This window comes from Priapulus caudatus, unplaced genomic scaffold (genome assembly GCF_000485595.1).
Source record: "Priapulus caudatus unplaced genomic scaffold, Priapulus_caudatus-5.0.1 Scaffold222, whole genome shotgun sequence".
Lineage (NCBI taxonomy): Eukaryota > Metazoa > Priapulida > Priapulimorpha > Priapulimorphida > Priapulidae > Priapulus > Priapulus caudatus.
The window spans coordinates 98,253-117,817 of NW_014577283.1; the positions used below are offsets into that span (position 1 = coordinate 98,253).

Sequence of the window (19,565 nt, forward strand, 5' to 3'; positions counted from 1 at the left end):
CTTAGTAAGACACATAATAAGGACACATAATGTTGAAATAAGGACTTATAAGACCCGTTCTGGAGGCCAAAATAAGACTTTTTTACCGACTATTAAAGTACACTAATAATATTTATATACACAATTGCACAGCAGATTTAATTATTCCGTATTATATATACAACAATTCTTACTCTAAGTCGAGAACAGTAAGTCGAAAAATAAGGACTATTAAGTACTTTTCTAAGAATTCACCAAAAATAAGTACTAATAAAGGTCCTTATTTTATTTTTGGCAAAATAAGTACTTATAAGACTTTGGAAGACCCGCTACGAACCCTGCTAACGCTAAAACATACCATTAATGGGGAATTTTATGGTGAATTTTAGCAAATAGAAACTTTGGAAATGGACCTATTATCACCATTTAGCAATTACACATTTTTATCATCTATTTATTTTTCTACAAGTGATTGCCACTGTTCTCTAATAAGATGCTAAAAACAAAGGTGGCTGTGAAATATTGCGTAACAGTTACGTTTCTATACATTCTATACAACCTGTGACATGTGTGAATAACTTGAATTGATAGCATTCTTAGGGGAACTTACTCCACTCCCAATGGCTGTTGGATTGTATGCCGGCTCCAGTCCTCTAGAACTTTTGATGACACCAGGTGGTGGTTGTCGTGGCTTATTCAGCAGCATGTTACAGTTGGCCACCATCGTGAGAATCGCCTCCGACAACTCCTGACTGACGTTGCTAAATCGCAAAATATTAATCAAACCACCACCTTACAACTTATCAGGAGTTAATAAAGACAAATTTGTCTTTATTAACTCCTGAACTTATGACAGTATTGAATGGACCAAAGATTTCTGGTAATAAACCTTCCGTAAAAGGTTCAAAGAAATTGCGTGTGAACAAACTATATTTATTGCATGTTCTGCTAATCAGGTTACACATCATATTCTGCAAATACCTGTAGACATGCAAAATTTTCCTTAAAAAAACTTTTTTTACTAAAATCTTTTTCAACTAGACCATGTACATTAAATATGCAGGTTCGCGAATAGGGAAAACCCTTACCCTGCGCATGCCTGTAGACAAGCGAGCATGGTTCCGAGCGTCTCGGGTGGAAGCTGAGCACTCTTAGGTAATGCATCCTCTTTCATCGGACCGCCCAAGATCGATGGGCAGCGGCGTTTCAGGAAAGCTACGCACGCCTCAATGAAGGGTTCCTGTGTAGCGCACGCAAGTACACAATGTGATTTAATACTCTTTCAGTTCTACGTCACTAATACTATAACACTACTAATACTATAACAAAGCTCTCGTCTCTTTGTCAAGGGTAATAGTAAAGAACAAAGAGGCATATTTTATCACTGCATTGTTCGCCACATGGATCGCAACTAGGAGGCGTTTCTCTGCATGTGTATACCCTATTGTAGTTGCCCCGGCGACTCCATGCAACTGGTGTTCACTAATTACCTGGTGTTCACGCATTGACTGGTGTTCACGAATTACTTGGTGTTCACGCATTGACTGGTGTTCACTAATTACCGGGTGTTCACGCATTGACTGGTGTTCACAAATTACCTGATGTTCACGAATCTTGTCCGTCAGCCACTTGTCCAGCTTCAGATACTCCCGTCGGGAGGCAAGACATGCTAGATCGATCACAAATGCAAACGGGGTAGCATTCAGCAGCATCGACAGTGCCTGAAACAAACACGCACTCGTCAGACTCTACCAAGAATACTCACAGCTTCAATACGTTCATAAAAGAATATACATAATGTATGGTCTCGATTAAAGAGACATCGTACAAACGATTGATAAACAAATCGTTGCTCACGAGCAAATCCAGTACTATGGCGTACATGTTAAATCTGTGAGGTGAAGAGAGTCGTCAAGCATTACCTTGAGATCTTGAGCCACGTCAAGTATCCGTGAAAGTCGTGACTGGTCGCCGTACCAGTACGGCATGTACCAGTCTGCCATCGCACGCATGATCAACGTCCTGATGGTGGTGGACTGTCCCTGTAACAACACATGAAACAATAAAAAACCAAACAATTTATTCAACCAAGCCTTGTATTAGTTGAAGAGCCAGAAAACTTCTAGAAAAAGCTTCTACTTCATGTTCACAATAGCAGTTTATATATAAAAATTAAATTTAAATTATAGTCGCTCTAACCTAGCATAAAGTGTATTCCTTTGCTAAGTTAAGGATACACTCAAGCTTTTGCACGGGTATTGCTCCAATGAGGAGTAAACGTTTATTGAGGAAGGAATCGAATCAATCACGTTTTATTGATAGGTTATATCATTGCTGTATCGTGCCCTATTCTAAGACACGACACACAGCGGCCATAAACACTGATTTGTGTGACGATGACGTTATAACAAATTGGTCGAGTCATAAAACAACTTTGTCGGAACTGTAGCAACATTATAACGAAACAACGTTGTCTGGGGCAAGGTTAACTTGAGAATATCTATAAAACTTCAACGATGAAGGTATGAGCAAAGTATAATTAAACATGAGCAATCACAACTGGACATTCATTACCTGACAGTGCCATGCGTAGTGTAGGATGATAGCTGAATTGGCATGATTTCCGAGGAAGATTGTCATCAGGCTAGTGATGAGCTCCCGCCGTAGGTGGTTGATTGGTGGCTGGGTACATTAAAGATGCGCAATTTCAACAGCAGAATAGAATGAACACTACAACAGTTCAAGTAATATTGGAATAAAGGATAGCTCAACTTGACTGGGGTCAGCTACATCCAGAAATGAGTGAGGGAGAATAAACCAATCCATACAAGGCTACCACTATAGCCCACCAAGTTTGCTACCGTGATTATTAAACATCATAATAAAAATGAATGTGTCAATGACACTATAGCTCACCATGGGTGTGATAGAAGAGGGAGATGATATTTAAAATTTGGCAAGTGTTTCATTTACGACAGACCGAATTGTGATCAAATGTCCTTATTCCCTGTTTTATGCTAATAGAAATTTCACTGTTTTGTTTCAGGGTTAATTTTGATGCGAAAATAAATGTTTCAGATCTGGAAGTCTGAAATCTGGGCGAGAGATGGCGCTACGCCTAAATGCTCGCCATTTTGGTTTTCGATTATCGCGCAAAAAAAGCAATAAAATATTCCAGTCAAATTTCTGTAATGAAGAATCTAAAACACAATATTACACGTAGGTATGATTAGGTAAGTAGGTAGGTAGGTAGGTAAATTTAACAAAATCGAATGAATCTAGATGGCCATTTTTATTTTTGCCAAAAAGTTGGCGTGGCTCGAAAGTAGGTCAACTGGCGTGCCCCAAAATAGGACGTTCACATCTCTCCCATAGGAGTAACAACTGTATGCAATTTGAAATCGTTGTTATCGTTGACCGTAGCCGAATGTTGACGGACGGACGGACAGACGTACGATGGACGACGCCCCATGGCAATAGCTCATCTTGACTATGTCAAGGTGAGCTAATTAACAAAAATCATATAATGTATTTCAGGTGTTAAAATTTAGAAAAAAACTGCAACTTTGCTTTCAGAAACAAAGAGAGGCCAAACTACTTTTCTGTAGGAGCTCTAGGATATCCTGCAAAAATCATTAGCAAGGTGCACAAGAGCCATTTATACCCACAGGGTCATGTGCTACCATTCAGCAAGGTATGCCAATAGGAAGGTTAGACAGCATAACAGCAAAACACCGAGTGAATAGATGGAAAAAAAATTATTTTCCACCAAAACAAACATAGTTACTCGCACTCTTTCGACAGCAGATATGCTTGTCCCGAAAAAATTGAAACTATCATTAATGACCCCTGCTGTATTGTATCAGAGACAGCAGTTACTTACACTGATCTGCAGAAGAGCAAGGACGAGAACGTCTGGACAGTGCTGTACCGGAAACTTAAACAGCTCTTGTGTATGAGCATAGTACAGATCAGACAGGAACAGCAGTGTCTCAACCATCTCCAGTGATTTCCTACAAATACAGAGGTAATTAGCACAAAAAACAAACGTACACAAAAACGTGCACGACTCGTGCAAAACATGGCTCATCAATCCAGAACACGTCTACTTAAAATGCTCCGTTACACGGTGTTACGCTGACTGTCATAATTTGTATTCTACAATAAACTTCTGCTCCTGTCGTTTACTTGCGATTTTGTTATTTACCAAGTAGCGATATCTCTGTTGTCTTCATCTGGTGGGGCCTTCAGAATGTCGATGGCAACACAACGGCATGGATAGTCAGCAAAGCAGAACACATCAGAGTTCTTTAGTGCCTGTCAAACAATTACATACGATTAACACGTTTTACTGGCATTATACGATCCGTAAACATTGTATTAAGGCAATAACCATGGTAGAGGTGTAACGATAAACTAGGCTCACGACACAACACGTATCTCCATACGTAGGTCATGATACGATACGTATCGCGATACACACACAGAAAGATAACATATAACCTAATAAAGATTAGTCTTCAAAGTCCAAGGGACTATATCGAATCAATGGACTATATCAAAGACGGAAAGAGACAAAGTTGATCAAATAGACAGATTAGATCACACCCCTAAACCATGGTATTAGTACTATTCCTCTGACATCCACTTGTATAGTACACTCACACTGTCATCGCAATGTCACGACAACTCACTCACCTGTTGGAACCAGGAATGCTGTCCTTCAGTGTTCTTCCACTTGCGATAGAGCAGTTCTATTGGAAAAGCCATCTCCCTTAGACCACGGAATATCGCCTGGATGATGATCTTGAAGCCCTGCTTGTCCTTGATGGTGAAGCCAGGATGATCTAGCTCAAACACAACCTCCCGCCAGTTCATGTGAGGATTCTAGAGATGCAGGAACAATAACGATCTATACTCGTCGATGACAATGAAAACGATAAGATTAAGATAAGAATATTTAATTACTTCTATGGATTAAATGCGATTATTGGCTTCTGCATATAGCTATCTACTGTCTTTTTTGTTCAAAGACCAATTTTGCTCTAAATACAATTGTGAATCCCAACCGTTTATCCATTCTGTGAAGCTACATTCGCCATACCTAAAATTAATCAGTACTAACAAAAAATAAACAATAAAAAACATGGAATAAAAATTATATAGATTACGTAAATAATCACATACCGGTGTACATAACAACAACCAAATTAAATTTAGATTATCGTTATAAAATAAGTATATATAAAGAATTATACATCTGTGTCCATAATAGAATTTAATAATTTGTAAATTTGCTATGCAGCATTCCGAATGAATCAATCCTAGCACCCCTGCGCTATTGGCAATCCTTCGATTCTACCGAACACACACACACACACACACACACTCTAGACCAGTGGCTCTTAACCTTATTTGAGTCATGGACCCCTTTGAGAATCCGGTGAAAGCTACGGTCCCCTCCCCAGAAAAATGCGCATAAGCAAATAAATACAAAATTTTGCATGTGCCTGGTTCATGCACCCCCTAAAGCCCATCCACGGACCCAAAACGGTCCATGGACCACAGGTTAACAACCCCTGATCTACAAGAACGACTTGACGTACGATTTCCTGCACGACTTGCACAAACACATCGACGTTCCATGTTGTCATCAGCGCGCCCTCATGCTTCTCCTTCGTGTCGCTCCAGATGCCAGCGGATGACGTTACTGGCTGCACCGGCACCGGATCCTCTAGACCTGACGCAAGCAGAAAGCAACAGAGCCTCAGTAGAAGCACGTCGATCAGTGCTTACACGCATGCAGAAAGCAACAAAGCCTCAGTGGAAGCACGTCGATCACTGCTTACACGCACGCGACGATCAAGTGCCACGCGCAATAGTACACACTCGAAACTATTCGAGGTGAAAGTTACTGAATACGTCACGAATTTTCTATGGTGTTTATTTGTAAAATGTTTGTTTCAATTCTAAATGTATCTTCAAATTCTTACCTGATAAAATTGTTTTTCAACTAGTTAAAAATCCGAAAAAATCTGGACGATTCGATATATATTGATCACGACATTAAATGCTTGCTATTTGCTATCTATTAGTCATGAGTGTTTGTTCACATCGAACGGAATAGCAAAATAAGAAGTATAATGCAGCAATTTACACATAAAAAGTAAACAGGATCACTTACATTTTGTGAAAAAGTGGACATGATTTTTTTTACTTTTACTATTTACGGTGACATAACCACTTTCAACGCCACGAGTTACCAGCTGCGCATTCTAATGTAAATGGCTCAGAGGCCTACGGGTGAGTACCAGAGTGAGTGCGAGCCATCATGGCAAGCACACGCGCGACCGACGCTGGCGTCACATCGTGTATTCCAAACTGAAGCAGACTCGCACGACATTCTTCGATGTTGGCTGTGAAATTGTAGCCGACTTCATGTATTAAATCTGCTAGGTTTCCATCCATCTGAAATACAGAGTACAACACGGTTTACGCCCGGTTGGCCTACTCGAATTTCGCCTACGGCAAAATTCCCATTTCATCTATAGCAAAACTCCCAGTTGGCCTACACCCATTTCGCCTACTCCCAATTCGGCTACACTAAAAATCCACCTTATTTCAATTTTGTCTACCATCAGTTTGTCCACTAAATAATCATTTATAAATGTAATATATGGTTTGGATTAGCATACATATTTAGACTAGACAGAGTGGCATCCACACCAATTTCTACTGGTATTTGTTGTAATATCAATACTACGACGAAATATCACTATTGCCAATTCTGAGAGTAGATGAAATGGGAGTAGGCGAAATGGGAAGTAGGCGAAATGGGAAGTAGGCGAAATGGGAAGTAGGCGAAATGGGAGTAGGCGAAATGGGATGTTACCCTACCTACAACACAGGTATGTACGTTACCTGTTTTAAACTGAATAAATACAGAGGAAATATCTACGACGAGGATTCACCTTCACCATGTTCAATGAACTGCATGTACAAAATATGCATTCTAGCAGCTTGTACCAATAAACTATCTGGGAATAGGTTTTTTTAATGACCAACACATTTCAAATTTAAGGAGAATAGATGTACTTCCAGGGCCTACCATTATTGCAGTACTGATTATATAACTATCCATGCATCTATAAACCTATGTACTTCATAGTGTAACTATGTAGTCCTAAATTATTCTTGCTCATCGCAGTTATCATATTATTTACTACACGAGTTGCTCACCAGCGTTTTTGACATGCTTCCGCTCTCAGCCAGAATCTTGTCCACTTGCACGTCTAAACTGTCAGGGTACAACAATGGCGCAAGTACCACTGGCACCCTGTCCTTGGGGAAATCTGTAGAAAATAATAGGATAGGTGTTTTTTTACACGAAGACAAAAAGTGCATAAAAAATCACTCGTGAATCCTCCTTCTTGCAAATGCAACTTAATTTACCTAGTTCTCACGCGCAAACGCATGCTATAAACTTATTTTTAAACACTGGCTCCAAGAGCGATAAAGATGATCAGTAACAAATCAAATCTAGTCCACCTTTCCGAAGACTGAGGAGAAATGCTTCAATCTGGTCCAATCCTATTCCAAAATGGTCCTTCGATCCGTGGATTAAATTTTCGAGGATCAGGTGCAGCACCTCAATCGAAGTATCATTCAGACCTGATTCTTGGTTGTTACTAGAATCTGAAATGAATACACGATCCTTAATATAAATTTCTTAATACGTAATACTGAATATTTCCACCTTCAAGAAAGTGAAATTATATTTATATATTTTCATTTATATATATATTTATTATTATATTTAATTCACATTTATTCAGCATGCAAAGTTAAGCTTCTTTGTTTGGTAATCATACGGTTTACTACATTCAGTAATCTGGTAGTCTGTGAGCAATTCTGTTAGTTCCGATTTTTAGTATTCCGTGAGTTTTGCCAAAACGTGTGAAGTCCGTCTACGTCATAGCATAAGCAACAACCATCATTAGATAATAGATTAAAAAATCCCTGTATCTTCATCTAATCTGCACTGCACTTGTGATTACCCAGACGATAGAGATCCAGAGATCATCCAGAGAAATAGAAAAACAAATGAAAAATGACAAATCTATGTAATGCAATACCTGAATTGACAAATGACCTCAAAAGATCCGGTAACTTCTGTTTGACGTATTGTAGAGCGTGGTTTCGCGTTTCCGGGTTAGTTGAATTGAGCAGTCCCAAGCCGAAGGCTACCTCTTGAACACGCGATAGGCTTAGTGTCTTGCTCAGATAATAGAAGAGCTGCGGCGATGGCTTCAGTGACTGCAAGGAAACGTTCTTATAATAATTAACGTTTTCAATTCAAATGGATACTCATAGATTTGGTAGCTCTCACGAATATTTACTAACTGTCATGAAGTTTAATATTAGGGTAGACAATTCTAATTCAGAAGAAATTTTAGTTATTTGAGACCTCCATCGGGGTTTTTAAAGCCTAGGTTAAAACTTGGTTTTCTGCCTTATGCAGATACACAATTTGGTAGCTCTCACGAATATTTACTAACTGTCATGAAGTTTAATATTAGGGTAGACAATTCTAATTCAGAAGAAATTTTAGTTATTTGAGACCTCCATCGGGGTTTTTAAAGCCTAGGTTAAAACTTGGTTTTCTGCCTTATGCAGATACACAATTTGGTAGCTCTCACGAATATTTACTAACTGTCATGAAGTTTAATATTAGGGTAGACAATTCTAATTCAGAAGAAATTTTAGTTATTTGAGACCTCCATCGGGGTTTTTAAAGCCTAGGTTAAAACTTGGTTTTCTGCCTTATGCAGATACACAATTTGGTTATGCATGTCAGCATTTACATGTTTGGTTTAAACTGATTATTACGAGATTTTTACCCAGAAAAACTATATAAGAAAGAAAAAGAATATAGCTGAATATAGTCTCACCTGACAGTGGAAATATCACTGATTACACCCACATTAAAAACACTAAGATTTTATGCAGTTATAGCACAGAAAAATGGATTTGACCACATCATAACAGCAATAAATTTTATCGTATGCCGAGTCCGACTCACGAAATCACAAATAGCGCCTTCAAAACAAGTGCACATAATTAAAACAAAGGAGCATGTATTTGTGTGTGCATGTAAATCAAACAACCATGGAAGCAGTAGGGCGTGTACTTTGGAGTTCAGAGAAGAAGAGAAGACGTTTTTGGTCAAAGCAGAGCTATGTGAGTTGGAAAGGGTTCCGAATGAGCCTTGGCGATCAGTTTCTTTACCGAGCATCAGTATTACACTCCCCGTACGCTAGTCTGAACCTCTGCGTTTACACTCGGACCAAAACTGCCGCGGTGCGACTATTTTATACTGCACCCGGGTCGATGTCTCGCGCTCACCGCGAGAAAGTCCGAGAGATGGTAACAGAAACGAAATCAGTAAACAAAAGTTGTACTTGTAATCGTGCATATTATGGTGAATACGAATGTTCTAAGAAATTTTATCGTTACTCTAGACAATTGCTGTTACTCAAGCAAGAACGGTAAGTATCATGAACAGTGGGGAAAACACTGGAAAACTCTCGTAACAATTACTTTAAACATAGTAGTTTTGTACAAGAAACAACCTGTTATACGAACCTGTATTGAGTTAAATCATAGTAAATATATATATAACAAAATACTCACTTTTTGATGTTGTAGTGGGTTATCAACAGCAAAGCACAAATTGGTCAAAAAATTTGGCTTGGATATCAGCGATGCGCACTCATGGATTAGATACTGTACCTGAAGAAAACACAACCATAAAAATTTCAGGAAAGCTATATTTTTAGACTTTCAATCTATTTATGCTACCTTGCATACACATACTAACAAGAGCTAATAAATACCTAGAGTGTACAACGAAAAAACGGGAAAATAGTGCTATTTCACGGCAATGTTAATCTATTTTGCCTGCGAGTCTAGAATAATTTTATGGTATTGCATTAAGCAGAATTCTTTGCTCTCTAAAACAAGACCAACCGCTTGTCAATACGATACTCCTAGGCTGAGATATTGCTCGTAAACTTCCCCTCCCACAGGCCTCACAGCGCCTCGCATCCACAATATTCACTACCCTTCTCGCCTTTCGCGGGTTAGGAAAGTCGCTTCGTGAGTTCGGTTTTTTCCGCGATAACTTTATGAATGAACGGCGTTTCGGTTATCATCGGTGACTTTTGTGGACATCGCCTATGCCCCTATCTCCCATTATCTTTCCTAGCACCTATGTTAACTAATTATTATTATTATTAATGTTTATTAATGTTTTCTAAATTAAGTCTCTACAACGCAGCACAGTTACTATAAGGTATAGTAAGAGTACCAACTTTGGGCATGTGACATCAATTATCAGCGCTCCAAGCGGCGACGAAAAACGATAGCCAGACCCGCAGAAGGCGAGAAGGATAGTGAATATTGTGGATGCGAGGCGCCGTAAAGCCTGTGGGAGGGGAAGTTTACGAGCCAATATCTCAGCCTAGGAGTATTGTATTGACAAGCGGTTAGTCTTGTTTTAGAGAGCAAAGAATTCTGCTTAATGCAATACCATAAAATTATTCTAGACTCGCAGACAAAGTAGAATAATATTGCCGTGAAATAGCACTGTTTTCCCGTTTTTCCGTTGTACACTCTAGGTGTTTATTAGCTCTTGATACTAAGTAACCACAGTGACATCTAGGAAAAATTGATAAAAATTGATACTTACCATTCATTACAGCACATATGTAACATAATAATTGATCTGTTTATTTACCTACATTCTACTGCACAACATTGGTGCACACTAACTGCTGTTTTACTATAAACAACACTCCTGAGTCGCAAATAGGTAATTTACCACTCATACAAAATCTACATGTCACGTTCGAATCAATGCATTATATATACATATATGCATAATAAGACGTTATATAGAGAGGCCATAGTATAGACTGTCCATGTTTAATTTCTAATCATTTTGCTGATTTTTGATCAGTAATCTGTAAGAAAATACGAGTAAAAACAATGCCAAAATGTTGCCACAAGCTGACTTACATTGGTGCGTTTTAATTGTTTTCTTGAGCCACTTTGTGTTTAGCAGAAAACGTGTTTTAAACTGGAGTACCACTAACATATATATCAAGAGTAGATAATAACACAAGAGTGAGACAACCGATTCCCGCATTTTTAACCGTTTTTTCTCATCAAAATTTGCCACCAATTAACGAGCACAGTGTAATACGTTCCTCAGCTTATCTTATGACCAATAATCACTCACGCTTCAAGGTAACTGATATTCCGTTTTACATATATCTTGCGTAAAGCGTATTGATGGTAAATCGTAATCTATGCCACGAGCTGAAATTCGATAAATTTAACCGCGCTAAAAATGGCGACTTGTTACCGAGCTGTTCTAGACATCTATTAGAGAGCCTAGTCAGGTTCACTATTTTTTTTGTTCAGAAATTATGTAGATTAGCAAACCGTATACATTTCTTGGAAAGGTCAGTAGCATGAGGAATCCGAAAAACAATTCACATTTCGCGGAGAACTCGGTATGCGCCATTTCTTGTTTCTAGAAATGGCCGCCATAAATACGATATTTAGCCGTATTTTCTGCCTCTAATCACCCTAAAACTTTTAAATATGCTAAATCCTATGCTTTTCAGTGGACAAGGAATCTATTGGTGACATAACCACGACATTCTAACTGTAAACACTTGTATGTTTTTAGAAATATTGTCAATAAACAAACAAAAACCATTAGTACGATATAGCATATATTAAACCCGTTCACTGCGGGTCTCGCCGTGGCGGAACATCGTGCAAGGACTTGATTCATAGCTGCTGCAGAAGTTGCAACATGAAGTGGCCTACCATGCTTGACTGCTCATTCTGCACAGGCATCCGAATCTGCAATGACGTTGGTCGTTCGCGTGAACGAATACCCGAACAGTGATTTCGTATCGACATGAGCACTGCTACGAGAAGCGTAGTGCCAGTTACTGGATTCAAGACTTGACTCTGTAAAGGGGGCAGTTGCCCGAGACTGGGTCAGCTACATGCTGGTCGATGGCTGCGCTGCGAGACGATCTGGAAACGTTCCATAGAACTCACAGAAATAGATGATGGGTGGATTGAGGCCTGACGATATACGGCTCGCACAACCAGAACAAGCATGCACTCAAGTCGCCGCTGCACTAGCAAGAGAACTCTCGTGTCACACATACCACATCTCTAGTATGGCTCTATAATAAACTTGTCCTGCGGAACAGTTCCTTCACAGAGAAGCCCCAACGCTTTAAAGCCATTTGCGTGAACCAGCAGATAAGGTCCAAGGAAGCTTGAACGCCAAAATCAGCAGTCGATCAGAAAGCCTCAAATCCAGGAATGCGTTGTTACGAAGTGACCCAAGACGACTCTACTACAACCATCAACAGCTGCAAATGTGAGAAGCGCAGAAATCCCTCAATGCATGTTCAAACTTTTTGATGAACCTAGATCCACCGGATTTGAACCCATCTGCACCTTTGATGAGGCATTCCCCAAGGAATTCCATCATGCGTCTCCACGGCTTCAAGCTGGGGAGCACTTAAGCAAGTTATTCTTCGGCCATGGATCGACATAGAAATACATAGCGCCGACTGGCCACGTATACAATCGCAGACATGCATGATGCAGGACAAGCCATGCAACCTGGCCGCTGAACTGTCAATAGCGGAAACTTATTGTGACCAAGAGTATCGATTCCATTTTGTCCTGCTGATTTGGAGCAGATCACGCATCTGCCGACATCAACAGACGATGATAAAAGATACAATTCGCTGGATATAATTGACATTCTCCAATAATGCCAACCGCTCGGCGCAACGGTTGCACTTCTTTGGCCACTCCTGAGATGTCAACGTCTTTTCAGCCTAAAGTTAATGGCCAATCTCAATCTTGCTGCTTAGACAGACCCAGCCAGAGAAGCATGATCATCATGTTCAACCAAGATGCTGTGAGGAACAGCGCATGATAACGTTGATCGCATGAAAGGCTGCCATACTGATACCACGAGCATCCCTCTTGCGCTGAAGGTGGACCAGCCTCTAACAACTCTATCCAGCACAATACATATGTCTCACAAGAGAGTGTCTCCCCCCCCCCCACAGATCTGATACGCGCGACACTGGGCAAAGCATCGTATGTGGAATTACGTTGGGCAGAACGCAGCTGGGATGAAATGGAGATGTCAGTCCTCTGGCACCGTCCAAGAAGCAGAACAAACAGGCGTGTACATGATCACGGAAGACCAAGACAGCAAACGGTAAAGATCCCGATGACCAGTCGGCTAGATCTAAAAGAACAAAAGATCTGTACCGTCGGTGATGTACTGGCGCAGATCAAATGCCGTGAACATCGATCAGAAGCATGCGATTGGGACTCACAGCAGGTCACTCTACCAGCCCCAGCACTGGTTTGCGCACTCGACCGGTTCGATCCTACGACTTAACTGAACAAGTCAAAGCTATATCCATACGCGCTTGACAACTTTGGTAAAACCCAACAGAAACTCAGTGCTGATGTACAGAAGCAGCAGAAGCCGGATCAAACAGGCCTAACTGATAATTGCTGATACAGGAACGGCACATCTCATCCACCACTCCTACCGAAAATTGTTTTGTGTGTCGGAATGGTACTCGTCCACGAAGTATGACAAAGAAACCAGAGACATATCCAACCAACAGTCAAAATATCTCTGTCATCATTTCAACGACCACCTATGAAGCATCGACAGCAGGAACTCGACGTGATATCCTGGGGTGTTGAGACACAGAACAGGCAGAGCAGACTTCATTTAAAGCAGAAACTAACGACAAAGCAAAGGACCCTGTGCAATACCAGATTGCAGATAGATACAACCATCAAACATATACGCAATGGGCCGCTTCCTATTTCAGCGAATAGAACGAAAGCTGATATACCATCTAACCTTGCTGGAGGCACATCTTGGAATATAACGTAAACTCTCCATAAGTTAATCATCACGATACAGCATCGCGATGCATACTAGAAGCAACACAGAAGCATGCACATGTTTGAACGCAAACAACCACGAGGAAGCCTGACAGCATTGAATGCCATGGCGTATATCAAGGTATGCGTGGAGGTAGGCACCCATCTGGCAGGAGCGGCTAGAAGAGACCAAGAACAACAGCGTATACTGATCGTCATTCACGCATTCACTGGGCAGACACATGGTCCGGTCGATCTCAGGAGTAAGGTAAAAACGAAATGCGTTATCAGCACTACATCCAAGCTGAAAGGAACACAGTCAAAGCACTAATAAACTACTAGACGAGGACGACGATCTAATGACAGGACGTGACAAACATAATTGGCCAGCTTTGTAATGCTTAGACGTACTGCCGCAAAAGTATTCAGATTCGCATAAGTATCCCTAAGATCAGCCTCATATTGGCAATCGTTTGGCAGAACATCCGGACAGGAAAAGTAAACAAGTTGCCTCCAACATACTGGTGCCCACTTGAGAGCATATGCGAAACGTGTGCCAATACAGAGTAGCAGTCTTGGGTGACAGGCAACCGTCATGTGCGCAACAGCTGTTCGACACCACACAACATGCTAGCCGATCAGGGAGCGAACAATCACCATACTACCTCATCACTACACCCAAGTTCTACCAGCACCGACAGTCAATATAGCTAAAAGCTAATTGCTCAACCCAGAGGAGCTCATGTAGAAGAGAATGACAATTAAACTTGCACCGACCTTGCTTGTGTGGAACGGACTGTGAAAACGAATGCGGGACTGTATTGTCGGCTATGACAGGCGAGGACAGCTGAAGATGAACTCTTAAAATGGCATATTCTGTAAATCATGGTGGTATGTTTACAGCACTGCCCAGTGTATGTTATGCTTCGTTTACTATGCCTATATAGTTTTGATGCCTGTCTAAGATGAATGAGAGGATTGACACATGTCTTGACGGTTATGTAACACTGTCCTGTAAGCAACATGTGATTTCATCTATTGGCACTTATTCGGGAATTAAGACAGATTTGATGTTAAAATCTTTGATTTTTGTATTACTGTTCTCCATACACTATTCGATAGCTTTCAGTTTGCGATTCCTTGGTCCTGAAAACATAGGAATAACCATATTTAAAAAAGTTTTTTAGGGTATTAGAGCAGAAAATACGCTAAATATGTATTTTATGGGCGCCATTTTGAAAATCCAAAATGGCGGCCATCCGTATCTCCGCAAATGTAAAACATTGTGTTATTTCGGAATCCTTCATAGTATAAACCTTATCCAAAAATGTCATAGATTTGCCTAATCTACCAGTAATTACTGGAAACGGAAACTTAATTTCATTGACATAGTGAACCTGACAAGCTAATCGCGTGCGCCAATATCTTGTAGCAACGGCAACGGTTTCAAATCATGCGTGCCCCGGAATAGCGGTCTTAATTCTACTTGATACCTGCCGCTCCGTAAGTGATACTTACCTGCAACTTACTTAACAGAGAATATTGTTGATTATTGTATGTATTACTGTATGTAAGATTGTAGTATGTCAATTTCTTGTGTTGCGATCACAATAACTGAGCGCGTCTCGCAGGTTCTTCACGAGATCAAAATTCGAAATTTAGATTGTCTCTCAACCCTATCGGGGCACGAATGATTTGGAAACCGTCCGTTGCTAAATATTAGCGCCCCGATAGCTTCTAAATAATGGCTAAACAGGTCACAACAACAGCGGTAAATCGTGCGAATTGAGCTCGTGCAAGATTACGATTTACAGCAATACGCTAGCAAATATATGTAAACGAATATCAGTACCATGAAGGTGAGTGATTAGTGGTCATAATAAGCTGAGGAACGTATACACTTGCTTCTTTATTGGTGGCAAATTTTGATGAGAAAAATCGGTTAAAAATGCGGGATCGCTTCTTTATTGGTGGCAAATTTTGATGAGAAAAATCGGTTAAAAATGCGGGAATCGGTTGTCTCACTCTTGTGTTATTATCTACTCTTGATATATATCTCATGTTATAGCTTACGTGCCAACAAGCATTTACCTGAATTACAGTGATTATGCAACGAGATGAAACACTGACTCAGCGTCATTCTAAGCCTGGTATAAATCTGTGATTCCTAGGTGATTCCCACTCACCTGATTAAAGTCCTTTCCAGTGTTTTTACCATCACCATTAACCTCAACGTAGGAAAAGAGACAGCGCAGCAGATGTCTTTCTGCCTCTTGTCCGTGTTGTGCAACAATCTACAACAAGAAGAAGATGAAATTCGACAATTAATAAATATTTTAGCAGGGTGCGAAATTAACGAGAGTCCGGAGTCAAATACTCCCCGATTTAATGTCGGACTCCCTGATTTGACATAATTATGCAGGAGTCCATGTGACTCCCTGAAAATTCTGCCATTCTAACTAGTTCGTTCCAGAGCACAACCTCGCGGAATTACCGTATTTTTTCAGTAAAAGTCCAAAGAAAATTTGGCAGGCGTGTAACCGCATGAATCTTCAAAATAAGCACATGCGTTATTGTTAATATCTTTAATTTTGAACTTCAGACTGCGGACTCCCTCATTTTGCTGCGAACTCCCTCTTTTTGAGGGTAGGGAGTCCGTTGGACTCCCGTGTTCAAAAGTGAATTTCTACCCCTGTTTTAGAAAGCCGACACACTTATATACTCAACTACAATATATAATATCAGTAACTGATTATGAAAAAACACTACAATTTTAAAATAACAAATTTCAAACTTCATTAATAAAGCACATATTTCATTGGATAAACTACTAATTCATTCCACACACAAAATGGATATAAGTATGTTTTAATGTGATAAAAATAGCAGAAGCGATTTCCACAGAACATATTATGTTCAATGAAAGAATTAAATATCAAACATTTATGAATGAAACAACTTAAAAAAGTAATGAATGTAAAAAAAGAATAAAAATAACCCTACATTGGTATATATATCCTTATATTACTTACACTTAGAGCTGTAGTTAGGGTAAAATTAATCTACACATTAAAGTGTCTACGTCACGAATCTCCAGAAATTATTTTTAAAAATATAGTTGAAACCTTATTTTTGTAATTTTTTTACATCAAAATTTAGTACTAACGTTACTAAATATATCCTCAAACTCTCACCTGATAAAAATGTTTTTACGTTGGTTAAATTTGCAAAAATCTTGACCATTTGAATTAGTGTTGTCTAACACTATTTACATAGTACTGGCGTCTCTCTGTTGCTGTACTGGTTGCTGTGGTCGATGTCATCGTGATTTGTGTATGGTGCACAAAGTAATGCCCAAACAGTTTCTGTTTTGATTTGTGTTAGCTATATAGAGTATACAATATAGGAAAAATAAATAATATATGTTCATGTGTATTATGTTTGAAAAATTATTATTAAAACTGCGAAATGTTATTTGTGTTTTATTTAATTTCTGCCAACAAAAATGTTTGTGACATCCCCTTCAGGAAAGATAAGAGGCTAGATCAACTAAACGATAAACAATGGTGGGCAGACCAGTGCATCAGAAAGAAAACGAAAGAGAAAAAAGCAGAAAGAAGATTATATGAGAAACTCCCGCTTAAGTTTACAAGGAATTTCCATGGCTGCCACAATAATTTTGCCAATGCCTCGTTTACCGCAGATGTTTGCTATATCGGCTAGCTGCGTCTGGGCGCCACACAAGAATTTCGAATTAATGGCGGTTGTTGTTGTGTCGAGCGTTTGGTTACATCGAATGCACCGGCAAATTAGGGAGTATAAAGAAGGTATATAAGCATGAAAAGTTAACAGAAACGCTAATTGTATTTTCATACATTTGATTTTGTACAAATAACACAAAAATATACTACTTGCTGGTGCTCGAAATTCGTGACGTAGACAGTTTAAAGTGATTACGTCACAGTAAATAATAAAACGAAACAAAATATTTCCACTTTTTCACAAAATGCAAGTAATTCTGTTCACTTTTTATGGTTAAATTGCTGCATTATACTTCCTATATATTCCTATATTGTTCGATGTAAACATACACTCGTGACTCATACATAGCCCATAGCAAGCAATTAATGTCAGGATAATAATATCAAATCGTCCAGGTTTTTTGGATTTTTAAGCAAGTTATTCTTCGCCATGGATCGAATAAAATACAAGCGCCTCTGGCCACGTTACATCGCAGACATGCATGAGTTGAGGACAAGCCATGCAACCTGGCGTGAACTTCAATACGGAAACTTATCTGTGACCAAGAGTACGATTCCATTTGTCTCGATTGGAGCAGATCACGCATGTGAACAACTCAACAGGATGATAAAGATACATTCTGGATTAATTGACATTCCCAATAATGCCAACGCTCGTCAACGGTTCTTCTTGGCCACTCCTGAGATGTCACGTCTTTCAGCTGAATTCAATGGCCAATTCAATCTTGCTGTAGACAAGCCACAAGAGCATCATCATGTTCAACCAAGTGCTGTGAGGAAAGCGCATGACAACGTTGATCGCATAAAGGCTGCCATACTGAGTCACGGCAATCCCTTTGCTGCTGAAGGTGACCAGCTCTACAACTTCATCACACATACATATGTCTCACAAGAGAGTGTCTCACAGATCCTGAATATCGACGACACTGGGCAGAAGCTGTATGTGGATTACGTTGCAGAACGCATGAATGGAGATGTCAGCCTCTGGGCACCAGTCAAGAAGCAGAACAACAGGCTGTACATGTCAGGAAACAAGAAGCAAACGGTAAAGATCCGTGACCAGTCGGTAGATCTGAAAGAAACAAAAGATCTGTACGGTCGGTTGATGGTACTAGCCAGATCAAGCCGTGACATCGATCAGAAGCATGCGATTGGGAACTACGAGTTCACTCTTACCCCCAGAGCACTGTTTGCACTCGACGGTTCGATCCTACCATGTACTGACAAGTCAAAGCTTATCCATAGCCTTGACAACTTTGGTAAAACCACAGAAACTCATGCTGATGTACAAGCAGCAGAAGCATCAGAACAGGCTAATGATATTGCTGATACAGGAACGCCATCTACATCACCATCTACGAAAATTGTTGTTGTGGATGGAATGGTACTCGTCCAGAAGATGACAAAGAAACCAGAGACAATCACCACAGTCAAATATCTCGGTCATCATTTCAACGACCACCTTATGAACATGACAGCAGGATCCGACGTGATTATCCTGGTGTTGGACACATACAAGGCAGACTCATTTAAGCAGAAACTACGACAAGGCAAGGACCCTGTTCAATACCAGATTGCAGATGATACAAACATCAAACATATACCAATGGGCCGCTTCCTATTTCACGAATAGACGAAAGCTGATATAACCATATACCTTGCTGAGGCAACACTGGAATATAACGTAAACTCTCCTAAGTTAATCATCACGTCAGCATCGGGTTTGACCCAAACAACCACGAGGAAGCTGACACATTGATGGCCATGGTATCAGGTATGGTGGAGGTAGGACCCATCTGGAGA

General features: G+C 40.0%; 1 protein-coding gene across 1 annotated transcript in view; it reads right to left on the minus strand.

Moving 5' to 3' along the window:
• The window catches only part of LOC106807548 (CCR4-NOT transcription complex subunit 1-like), a gene marked incomplete at its 5' end in the record, with an annotated part of 68,250 nt that extends 51,955 nt beyond the window's left edge, over positions 1-16,295 (minus strand). The window contains 15 exon segments of the mRNA XM_014809913.1: positions 590-740; positions 1,068-1,219; positions 1,578-1,700; positions 1,902-2,021; positions 2,554-2,661; positions 3,863-3,992; positions 4,187-4,296; positions 4,678-4,866; positions 5,586-5,719; positions 6,291-6,447; positions 7,219-7,331; positions 7,528-7,674; positions 8,115-8,295; positions 9,673-9,771; positions 16,188-16,295. Of these exon segments, the coding sequence (XP_014665399.1) occupies positions 590-740; positions 1,068-1,219; positions 1,578-1,700; positions 1,902-2,021; positions 2,554-2,661; positions 3,863-3,992; positions 4,187-4,296; positions 4,678-4,866; positions 5,586-5,719; positions 6,291-6,447; positions 7,219-7,331; positions 7,528-7,674; positions 8,115-8,295; positions 9,673-9,771; positions 16,188-16,295 (2,022 nt within the window).
• Positions 16,296-19,565: the final 3,270 nt, after the last annotated feature.